At 40.2% G+C, this 12,349-nt stretch overlaps 1 protein-coding gene across 2 annotated transcripts; it reads left to right on the plus strand.

The window, feature by feature from the left end:
* Nucleotides 1-4,233: 4,233 nt before the first annotated feature.
* On the plus strand, nucleotides 4,234-9,467 carry slitrk4 (SLIT and NTRK-like family, member 4). Of its 2 annotated transcripts, XM_028960871.1 has the most exons (3): nucleotides 4,234-5,104; nucleotides 5,353-7,698; nucleotides 8,243-9,467. In XM_028960871.1, the coding sequence occupies exons 2-3, from the start codon at nucleotides 5,392-5,394 to the stop codon at nucleotides 8,288-8,290; spliced, it is 2,355 nt and encodes a 784-aa protein (XP_028816704.1). In that variant the 5' UTR covers nucleotides 4,234-5,104; nucleotides 5,353-5,391; the 3' UTR covers nucleotides 8,291-9,467. The 2 variants fall into 2 exon arrangements, with proteins under 2 accessions (XP_028816704.1, XP_028816703.1); XM_028960870.1 differs by having other exon boundaries at nucleotides 5,353-9,467.
* Nucleotides 9,468-12,349: the final 2,882 nt, after the last annotated feature.

The following is a 12,349-nucleotide window of genomic DNA, read 5'->3' on the forward strand; positions in this document are numbered from 1 at the left end:
AGAGCAGTTCAACAAAATTCCAATACAAAATTTAGGTAAAAAATCACCTAATTCTAATTCAGCAAGGATCAGTTAGGGTTTTTTGCGGACATGCATGCATTCACAAAAGACAGATTTATGTTTAGCTTTTATGTTTACCTCATTGGAAAGAAGCAACCAAATAACCAAATATTAAAAAAAGTGAATAAAATGTATAACTCTAAATATGTATACATTAAAATAATTTATAAAAAGGCAAGAATCACCCCCACAAAAAGAGTGAAATTAGGGTATTTAATTTATGTTTTATATAAATATAAAATATATAAATGTGTAAATATATATATTTACACATTCACATTATTGGAACAAGTAAAACAATTGTTGTCTGTACTGATACATTACTGAAATAAGTTGAAGTTTTAAGTTTTATTGTGTAAGAGTTCATACTCAGTACAATGAAATTCCTGCCCACCCCCCTCACCAGTGTAAAATGCCATAATCAAGATTTAAAGGTAGTAACGCCAAAAAAAGATACATATTGAATGAGTGGCTCATTCAATATGGGTAAATAATTTTTGTAGTATTATCACTGTTTACTGTACTCTTATTAGAATGGAATCCAGTACACTATATATGGTGCACAGGGAATCTGTGAATATCCAAAAACTGCAGTTTAGTCTTGAAAAACAATATACTGTGCAGATTTATGTCACTGAAACACTGGGAAATCCTGGAGAATCTCTAGATGCCGGATGACCCCGCAGTGAAGACCAAAGCAGCAGATCATGTAATGTAGTGATAAAGGGACAATTGACCATGAGTTATTTTTGTGAGGTCTAGACCCTGAAGGTGATGGTGAAGAGATGGTCCATGACGTGGTGAGAAAGGTGTAACATGCATTTACACTCTTTCATGTTCAGTTTTAAACAGGAGCACATTGGTCTCACTGGCACATCATATTATTATAGACAAGCAATTTGTATTAAACATGACATAACAGGAGATAAACTGTAAAATAAATCAATAAATTAATTAATTAGTGTGCCAGGTCCATGTTGCGTTTCCTCCCTCGGAAGCTCATTTACATAAATCTCCATCTTCCCTCCACAACCCGTCTTTTTGCACATTGTGCAAAGACAAAATTAGGAACCCGCCATGTGCGTGGCGCATTCCGTGATTCACAATATGTTACTTCACTGTGACAGCTGTTTGCGTGCTGCGCAATGCGCCTAGACTGAAATAGAACCCACAAAGTTGATCAGCCCTGCTCTCTCTTATTACAGCAGCTTACTGCTTTCTTTAATCACCTTGTTTATTTTAGCCCCACCCCCATGATACTCATACTCATCACTTGTGCCTTTATAAAATTATGTTCCTTTCAGCGTATGACAAATTACAAACACATTACAAACCCCATGATGGTAAACTTGTAAAGATTGTAAAATACTATTATTTTACAATCTATACACAGGAAAATAGAGATTGTTTTTTTACCTCAAATATGAAATACAAACTAAAATTACACTTTGGGTTTGGAGTGAATTAGAGAGGGTGACTCAAGTGTGAGACGATGAGTGGTAGTTCAGGTCCCCTTGAGCAAAATACCATCATGGCAGCACACTGCTCACAAGATGATGGGGTAAATGCAGAGGAAAAAACCTCTGTTGTGTGCATCGTGTATCACAATGAAAAAAAATCACTTTCACAGTAAAGTTCTGTTCTGTTCTTTTGAAAGTCTTGCATGCAAATGAGGCTGACCTACAGTGTTCAGAGTCAGTTTGTTGTTTAAGATGATTGTCACTATGGCTGGACATGGTGAGGAAGGAGGACGCAAACACACAACGTCACGAGACAGGGGTTTAATACATATTACACACGACAGGGGACACATCACCAGACAATGACTTTAGGATGAACAGACACAACAGGGCAGCTTTATACAATCATATAATTATACAACAGGTGAACACGATCAGGGAAGATTACACATGACTAACATGAACTCTGGGCCAAACTCCGGACCCGGAGTAACCCCTGCTGGACCGGATCAAGACACTGATATTTTAAACTGTGGCGCAATATGTAAGCTTTGTGGTTAAAACAAAAACAAAATTAATAAAATGACAGTTGGTTTGCAAAAGACAAGTATATATTGGGTCAAAGTGGTTTTTACAGAGTTTACCATTGAGGTAGCAGCTGTCCATCCAGTCAGGTGTCCATCCACCTGAGCACAGAGGGAAAAAATACTGCTGCATAGACATGCACAAACATATAATGTGACTGGAAACATTGTTAAAGCAGGGTGACGCAACTCCTATAAAATGCCAAGATAGCTGCCTCCAGTTGCTCAGTCATTGTTTGCCTTTGGACTCAAAGACTCGGCTCTGTTCCACTGTCAATTTAGACTGTTCCTGTTACCCTTTGTCTTATGTTCGCAAATTTATTTGGTGGAGATTCACCTGCCTCCTTGAACTACTCCACACTTTTTTTTGTGTCCACCTACACATGCTCACTCATCTGTCTTGCCTTATTCCCGAGACATGTTTTTTTTTGTAAACATGATTTAGTCAAGTACATGTCAGTTGTTTTAAAAAAAAATTAGAATAGTGCATAGATTTTTTTTCAGTGCAGTAAATGTTTCAACAACGCAAGAAGACACATCCCATACTCGTGAAAAAGTATTTTCCTTAAGCATCAAGCAATTGAAACAACTAAGGGGATCACTGAAATAATCAGTGGAGAATCTTCATCTCAGTTGGAAAAAAATGGATGGAAAACAGTATTTACTGACCTGATCAGAGATTACTTGGTGGTGAAGCCAAAAATCGGCAATGGACAGTTGAAACTCACAGCTCTGTTTGAAAGCTACTTAGACAGTTATGTGTTAGTGAACCAAAGACTTCAGTTTGTTAGAAAGAACAAAGATTGGACTCTGGTACCATGGAATAAGGTCTGATTAGTCCAAATTTACCCTGTTTTAGAGTGATGGTGTCACGACCATGCGGGCATGACGAGGCGGGTGTACGGAGAGGAGGACGAAGAGTGATGAGAAGATGAGGAATAAAGGACGCAATCACCTGACATCACGAAACCAGGGTTTAATGGTGAAGCACAAGACAGGGGAGACATCCAAGACGTTGACACTGGTGAACATGGAACATAACTTTAAAGACCTGACAGCGAACAGAAATGAACAGGGCAGTTTTTTTATAAATTTTACAGAGGTGAAAACGATTAGGGAACATTTCACATGTGAAATGTGAAACTCCTTTCGGAGTAACCCCTTTTGGACCGGATCTGGGGGTATGTGTTTATTTTTTAATTTTTTTCAGAACAATAATCAGATCATCACCAAACCTGCACTGGATTTTCCAGCATGGCTCGGCATGCATTTAGTTGTTCAAAACAAAATACAAATGCTACCAATTACATTTTGTATTAGTTTGGTCATGTATTGTCATTCTATTAGCGCAATTTTATATATTCATGACTTGTGAAATTGAAGTGATTGTCAATGTGATACACAGCACAGCACAAGATGAACACAATGAAATGTGTCCTCTGCTTTTAACCCATCACCTTTAGTGAGCAGTGGGCAGCCCAGGGAGCAGTGCGTGGGGATGGTGCTTTGCTCAGTGGCATCACAGTGGCCCGTTGGTGGATTGGGATTCGATACAGCAACCTTCTGTTTGCGGGGCCGCTTCCTTAACAGTAATGAGAACTTTAGGATTGATTTCAATAATTAATACAATTGTTATCATAGGGAAATAAATGCCAAATGTGCACAAATTAATTCATAAAACTAAACTACTTGAACACACTGTCCTAACTGAAAAACAAATCAATACTTTTACTGTTAAACTATATGCCATAATTACCATATGAATATGCAGATGTGATATGGTGAACACCTGTTGTATAACATCTTCCTGCAGTTCAGATGGTCGATGCAGGCTGACCAAGTCCAGCAGAGAGCAGCTCTGGTCCATGGAGCTCAGCTCTGCTCGCATGCTGCAGTATTGGTTGAACTGCCTGCCTAATTGAATTGACTCCTTCAAATGCGCCTCACGCGCGATGTCGTCTTAAGGACTCCAGTAATAAACCATATTCCTGCCAGGCAGGACCTTCTGTAAGCGTTTAGCTGAAATAAAACACCGCCATCGCCGGCCTGGATGAGACCGTGCGTGGGTTTGATTTTGTGTATCTATCATTGCATCTCTCTCTTTTCTGTCCTGCTGTCACGGTGTGGATTTATTGACACAGATAAAGCGGGGACGGCGACACGCGTCCCTTTCCCCGTTATTCCTATAGATTAGTTATTGGTTGCTTTCTCTCTCTCTCTCTCTCTCTCTCTCTCTCTCTCTCTTTCTCCTGCAGCCGGTCGTGCCAACATCTCAGTGCAGCTGGAGCCCAGCGTACAGAAAACAAACGTTAAAAGACCAGAATAAATAGAAATTTACGGATTTTTTTTATTGAGTTTTCAATTCTTGCTTTTTTTAATTATTTTGTTCTGTTTGTGTTTGGAAGAAAACGGCACCGCATCCGACCGAGCTAAATTATTCATTTTTCCGCGTCACTTCAGTCGCCTGTCTCGATTTTCTGAAAGCCGGTACTTCAGCACTTCCGCTCCTCCCGCGGTGAGAGCTCGATCCCGCGCCGTCTCCAGACGCAGCGCGTCCGTCCGTCCGTCCGTCCGTCCGGAGCCGAGCGGCGGCGGCGGCAGCAGCAGCAGCAGCAGCGTGGAGGACCTGCCTGGTGGACTCGTCCATTAGTGTCCGCATCGTCGCTTCTTCTGCTTTCTTTCCTCTCCTGTCCAGAGTCATGGCCGAGCCGTGAAATCCGCGCGCGGGCTGGATATTCCATTTGGAGAATGCTGGAGTTATTTATCCCAATTCAGCCGACACCTCCCTGTCCAAATCTGCGTCCCGCCGCGGCCACTGAGATGACCGAAGAAAGCACGAGAGCAGGGAAATAGATGAATAAAATCGCATTTCCCTGTTATTCCAAAGTGGGAATTTGCGCGTCCGGATCTGAAATCGGAAACCCCGCAGCGGCGCGTGGATGGCAGTGGGACTTCGACTCGGCCGCGGCTGACCGATGTATGTGGAAACGGCGTCTCTAGGTGAGTTTTCGCCCGCGAGAAGGTGAAGGATAGAAATGAGCGATCATTATTAATGATTGGAATAAAAACTGAGATTTTTCATATGTGTAGTGGGTCTGATTATGCTGTATAAATACGTTGTTATTATTATTACAATGAAGACGGGTTTTAGTGTATAGGTCTTAAATGTTGCCTAAAGCACAGATAGTCTGTGACATATTTCATTACATTTTTTAATTCATTGATTTACTTTGCTTGCCCCCTTTAAGGTTGCTAGATGGTTTGCGGGGGGATTTATAAAAGGCAAGATGCTGCTGCTTATTTTGTTGGCCTTTTCCATATCGAGATCATTTTCCGACTCTGATTCTGACCTCTCTGTGGAGACCTGCAGCGCTTGCTCATGCATGTCTATCGAGAACGTCCTTTATGTGAACTGTGAGAAAATCACTGTCTACAGGCCTACCCAGCTGCAGCCCCCGGCATCGAGTCTCTACCATCTGAATTTCCAGAACAACCTCCTGTTCATCCTCTACCCAAACTCCTTTCTCAATTTCACACATGCAGTATCCTTGCAGCTGGGAAACAACAAGCTGCAAAATGTTGAAGGAGGGGCCTTTGTTGGGCTGAGTGCGCTGAAACAGCTGCACTTAAACAACAATGAATTAAAGGAGCTGCGTGCCGACACTTTTCGGGGGATTGAGAACTTGGAATACCTCCAAGCAGACTACAATTTAATCAAGTATATTGAGAAGGGAGCTTTCAATAAGCTGCACAAGCTCAAAGTTCTCATCCTCAATGACAATCTTATCCAGAGCCTTCCGGAGAACATTTTTCGATTTGCCTCCCTCACTCATTTGGATATTCGAGGGAACAGGATACAGAAATTGCCCTACCTGGGCGTACTGGAACACATTGGAAGGATTGTGGAATTGCAGCTTGATGACAACCCATGGAATTGCACTTGTGATTTACTGCCTTTAAAAGCCTGGCTGGAGAATATGCCCTATAATATTTTTATTGGTGAGGCTATATGTGAAACCCCCAGTGACCTTTATGGACGTCTTCTGAAAGAGACCAATAAGCAGGAACTGTGTCCAATGGGAGTCGGCAGCGACTTTGATATCAGGATGCTGCCCTCGCAGCCTGAGGACGGCTTGGCACAGTCCAGCATTTCACCAACCGCAACAGCCCCCTCAGTTACCAAAGCATTCAAAACTACCAGCCCCTCCAAAATCTATGGTAATGGAATTGTTGCTGGGAACCCCTTAGATAGAAAAGGCCTGATTGTGTCATACCAAACTCGAATCCCTCCCCTCTCCTGTCCCCAACCTTGCACATGCAAAGCCCACCCTTCTGATTTTGGCATTAGCATCAGTTGTCAGGAGAGGAACATTAACAGTGTGTCAGATCTTGCTCCTAAGCCCCCCAATGCCAAGAAGTTGCACCTCAGCGGGAACTACATCAGACACATCAGTCAGATCGATTTCCAGGGGTTCGAGGGCCTGGATCTGCTGCACTTGGGCAGTAATCAGATAGTCACTGTTAAAAAGGGTGTTTTTGCTAATCTGACCAACCTTCGCAGGCTCTACCTGAATGGCAACCAGCTGGAGCAACTACACTCTGAGATGTTCCTAGGCCTGGGAAACCTCCAATATTTGTATCTGGAATACAACGCCATCAAGGAGATACTTGCTGGGACCTTTGACTCTATGCCGAACCTTCAGCTGCTGTATCTGAACAACAACGTGCTGAGGAGCTTGCCTGCCTATGTCTTTGCTGGCGTCTCTCTGGCACGGCTCAACTTGAAGAACAACCACTTCATGACCCTGCCTGTGAGTGGTGTGCTGGACCAGCTGAAGTCACTCACGCAGATCGATCTGGAAGGCAATCCCTGGGAGTGCTCCTGCGATTTAGTGGCTCTCAAGCTTTGGCTGGAGAAACTGAACGAGGGGGTGGCTGCCAAGGAGATCAGATGCGCCGCGCCACTGCAGTTCTCCAACATGGAGCTGCGTAGCCTGAAGAATGAGGTCCTCTGTCCTAAGCTCATAGCCCGACCTCCATTTATACTGACAAACCCCACTCCGGTACTAAGTTCCGTGGCCCCGGCCAGTGTAGGCAAAGCTCCTCCTGGCGGCCCCGTGCCATTGTCCATCATGATTCTCAGCATTTTGGTGGTGCTGATTCTCACAGTGTTTATTGCCTTTTGTCTCTTGGTTTTTGTGCTGCGGCGCAACAAGAAGCCCACAGGGAGGCAAGAGGGCCTGGACAACCAGGAATGTGGTTCCATGCAGCTGCACCTTCAGAGGCACTGCCACAAATCAGGCAAGAAAGGCAACCTGGGAGGGGAGACCTTCATCCCGCAGACCATTGAGCACATGAGCAAAAGCCACACATGTGGACTTCGAGACTCAGAGTCAGGCTTCAGGTTTGCTGACTCCCAAAGACAGAAAATCATCTTGCGCAACAGCACGGAGAAGGACAAGGACTCTCTTCCATTGGACCCTCGGAAGAGACTTAGCACCATTGAAGAGCTGGATGAATTTCTGCCAGGGAGGGAGTCCAGCATGTTCCTCCATAACTACTTAGAAAACAAAAAGGATTTCAACAGTATAGGGGTAAGTGGATTTGAGATTCGTTACCCTGAGAAATCGCAGGACAAAAAAACTAAAAAGTCCTTAATAGGAGGCAACCACAGTAAGATAGTGGTGGAGCAGCGTAAAAATGAATATTATGAACTTAAGGCTAAACTCCAAGGTACTCCTGACTACCTTCAAGTTCTTGAGGAACAGACAGCTCTGAGTAAAATGTAGGGTCAACACTAGCACCCTAAAAACCCTCTGACTAAAGTGCCTTCTGGGAATGACCAGTGGACTACTAGACTAATTTTGCATCTCTCTGTTTCTCACTCTCTCTCTTTCTCTCTCTCTCTCTCTCTCTCTCACACACACACAGAAACACACACTCACACACTGCTGCATTGCAGCTTTCTTTCATTGAGATGATGCCATAATTAAAATAAATACCACGTCATTAATCAAGAACAGACAGCCCTTAAATACAGTAGTGATGCTGCTATAAGAATTAATTCTGTAATATTTTACTTTTTTCTTTTCTTTTTCTCTTCCTTTATTCCTTTCTTTCTTTCTTTCTTTTTTTCAGATCATGGGTCTTGAACCTTATGTTTCAAAACAATGTACCTCTTTGTGACCCATGTGCTTGGGAAAATTTTCTGTGGACGTTTTCATAGGGTGCTTTTAATAATTGAGAGAAAAATCTATAGAATAACATCATGAAGGACACTCAGTTGCTGCCCTCAGTTGATGGAATAGTTTGGATTTTTTTTCCTTGAGAACGCCACCACCCACCAGTAATATAATTTGCCATTCTTAAGAGATCCGATGCCAGCCATTTCATTTGCTTCAGGAAGCGCTGAACTGAACAGACACATTTTTGGATGATTCCATCGTATATTTCTGTAAAGAGTCACTTTATTATTGTTCTAATAAAAAAAAAAAAAACATTGTTGCTCTTGAAGTGTTTGGGTATGGCATGTGACCGGACATTCATTAGCACCAAAAAAGAAGAAAAAAAAGCTGCTTGCCATGTAAGCGTATCTTGATTTATTTTGTAAGTCTGCTTTGTTTGTATTTGTGGGACAGTTTGTAAATTACAACAGTCAACAAATGAAAATCATGGAACTCATTCCGGTTTATAACCAAGTCTACTGATGGTCACGACTCATAGTATAAACTTGGTATTTAATTTATTTTTCTATGCAGGATTATTTAAATACTATTGGTATTATTTAACTATTCAACATATATTTAAAATGCTTAAAATGCTATCATGGGCCTTTCTTTCGAGCCCTGGTTTTATTTCCAGAGGTGGCCTAAGTGGAAATCTGATGGTTAGTAATAGTGATGCATTTTATACCATTTTCACTATTACTTTTTGTTGCACGAGCTGAGGACATATAGTATAATTCTGAAAGTTCGCTTATTCTTATATCCCAGAGTAACTTATGAATGATATGCAACCAAAATAAGTGTGCATTAATGTGATTTGATTCCAGATTGTTTGGCCGTGAAATGGAAGAAAAATTTCAATTGGAAGTAGCTTGTATTATTATTATATAACTGTGTGGCCACACAATTATATGAAATGCAGTTATTACACATAGCTTCTGATTAGTTCAGAATCATATCACACCATGTGCAATATAAAATGTTGATTCATATAAGCTTATTTTGTTTGAAGTTAGTATTGTTGAGAGAGATTATCTTGTTCCTTATTCTGTCTTAATTAAAAAATATTGTTAAGTTAATTATTGTTCAAAATAGAATGTACATGGACATAAAATAAATACTGTTTTCTATTAAATGTATTTTTTGTGAAATCAGTGATCTTTGTACATAATTAATCAGTCTTTATTCATATTGAGATTTCTGTTCAGTTCAAACTTCAGTCTGTTGTCAGGTCAAGGAAGAAATCCATCATTATTTCTTGCCAGGGAAAGCATTTGGATAGTGTAACGTGAAAGGCACAGGCATTCCAGTGCGTGTTTACTATTTGATTATGTGTCCAGTGGGTTCACAAAGCTCAGATAGCTTCATTCACAATGCATCGAGTTGAAAACAGACAGGCTTCAATGTGTTTTTCATGGAAAACTTTTAATGAAAATTATATTATTTTCAGTATGTTTTATTATTGACCGGATTGAATGGTGATATTGAAATGCATAAGAGAAATAATTATATCATGGTTTTACTTTATTTCACATTGTTCAGGAGTAGGCTATTGCCTGGTTGGTAGGTTAATACAGGTTGGTAGGATTTGGGTTTTAACTGCACTACTGTGAAACTGTACATTTTGAAACCGTACAAGCTCAGTCTAGCCTTGCAGACTGAAACATTGACGTCTTCATTTTTAACACAATCTCTCCTTACTGGCCAGTGACTTGATCTGTTGCATCATCCTCATGTTTACTTACTGTACTATTAGCTGTGATAACATTTAAATTTAACTGGCAAAGACAGTATTATGGGCTTATTAGCAATCTCTTTAGGTGAATATACACATGTAAGCCTGCAGGAACTATGCTGTTTTTTGTCATTAGCATATTTAGATGTGTAATTTTTTTATATGTGATTTCATACATAGAAAACAAGTTAATTGGTCATAATTACAGCACAAATGGAAGGGAATGCATAGTTTGCCTTCCACTTAAAAATGTCAACATTGATTTAGAATTAAATCAAAGCCTACTTCCCTACTGGTTATGAAATATGCTATTTATTTTGTAATCAGTATTTCTTTTCACATTCTGAGTATGTTTTAATGTAGTTTCTGCATTAATAACATGTAAATGCTGAATATAGTCTTTTCTTATTAATATCTGTTATCACAGCAGTGTTAGGGGGTTAATATGCAGTCTATTGATGAACTGCTGTCTATGTTTATTGTGTCTGTTATTAGGATGCCACGTTCCAACAATGTTACTATATTTTTGTATTTCAAAATATGCATATTGTCAGACTATCCACTTACAAGCATCTTGAGAAATGGTTTAATATAAAATCAAAGTGCAAGAGGTCACTGTCTAAATATTAAATTAATGAACTTAGGTTAATAATGGATGATATTATAAGGATATAATAATGCACAGGGAAAAAAAAGTTAAATTAGATTCATATAAACTGGCTAGCTTTATTTTAACACTTTAAATAGTGTCAGTTTTATAGACTTAACTCTGTAGTGTTGAATGACACCCTTTTCCATGTAATTTATTTAGCATATATTGGTGGTATACAGGTACCATACAGGTTGACCATACTAGCCCAATCTTGATATGAACCCAAGAACACAGATTAGCCGAGAAACCCCTGATTTACCCACCATCATGAAAAGGATGAATATGGTAAATATGGACGACATTGAATTTTATTTGGATCTTTTCATGTTGATTTTTAAACTACTGCTGCTTTAAAAATATTTGGAGGCAAATCGAGCCTGTTGCAAAGTATCCATGAAAATCTGAATTTTTAGCGGGTGACTCACTGCTCCAGCAAAGGCAGGAATTTGGATGCAGCACATTTCCCCCAATCAGCTTGAGAGTCAATATGATTAGTAGCGCCAGGACCAGGAGAGCTGACAGAAGATTGCCTTTCTGTAACCGCTCGCTGTGTTCATCAAATGCAAATCCAGGGCCTGGTCTTCATTTGAAATTGTTTCAGTAGGTGAAGATTGTCCCCTGTGGCTGTGCTCTGAAGTGTGGCCATTTCATTCCTTATAGTGCTCAGTTATACACATTTCCTTTTAGATGTTAGTCAATGTTTATTTTTTTCTTGTGAACATGCATTTGATACATATAACATAATTTCTGTCAGATAGAGAAACTATTTTCAGTTATGGGGCATTCATTTCACAGAATCACTCACAATTTCAGATCCCATTTTGATTTCCATTTTGAAATGATTTCAGAAATCATTTTCAATAGGCTTACCCACAAGGCCTCTCTTAAGGACACCACATTGTCTCACTAGTTGAAAGTCAGCACTCTGGTCTCCGCTGACCCTGTGAGGTTTAACTCTAGCTGCCTTTTGTTAAATCTTATGGCATACATTTCACACATGGCAACAGAATTCAGTTGGTGTCCATGTCCTGTTGCATGTCCCTAACATCCCCATTTACAAAACCAGTCTGCACTATTGTTGCCTAAATGAGTTACCACTATGCAGGGTCCTGGAAATAATAACTGCTATCGCTTTGCCAGCAAAGCTATTAAATTGCTGGGTGCTTGAATTCAGGTGATACTCTTGCTAGCTTAAATTGACTAATTAATTAACATATTAATTATTATTGCACTGCATTCACAGATTGGTCATGGTTCATATCGGTACGAGTGATAAAAAAACAATCATAATCCTTGCATAAATAACATAAATAGGACATTTGACACATTTTTTCACATGGCATCCATGTACTAAAAGGTTGCACTGAGCATATAACACACTAACTCTGACTTGATACATATTCCCTTGATGGGACAATCACAAGGTCACAGATTTCAAACTGACCCTAAACGCTATGCTATTTTTGAAGCCATGTAGGATTGAGTGAAACTTTCAGACTTGTTTTCACATCAGCCCTCTCATATGCTGTTTCATTTTCATAGCACGGAGTCCAATGTGCTTTAACCATCTTCTTTTGCATACAAACAAGTGGCATAGTGATTCTTACAGTCAGATAACTTTCGGTAGTCTAATA

This window comes from Denticeps clupeoides, chromosome 18, assembly GCF_900700375.1.
Source record: "Denticeps clupeoides chromosome 18, fDenClu1.1, whole genome shotgun sequence".
Taxonomy (NCBI): Eukaryota; Metazoa; Chordata; class Actinopteri; order Clupeiformes; family Denticipitidae; genus Denticeps; species Denticeps clupeoides.

Bases quoted from the DNA above. Each gene is read 5' to 3' on its own strand.
- slitrk4 (XM_028960870.1), top strand. From the start codon at position 5,392: ATGCTGCTGCTTATTTTGTTGGCCTTTTCCATATCGAGATCATTTTCC.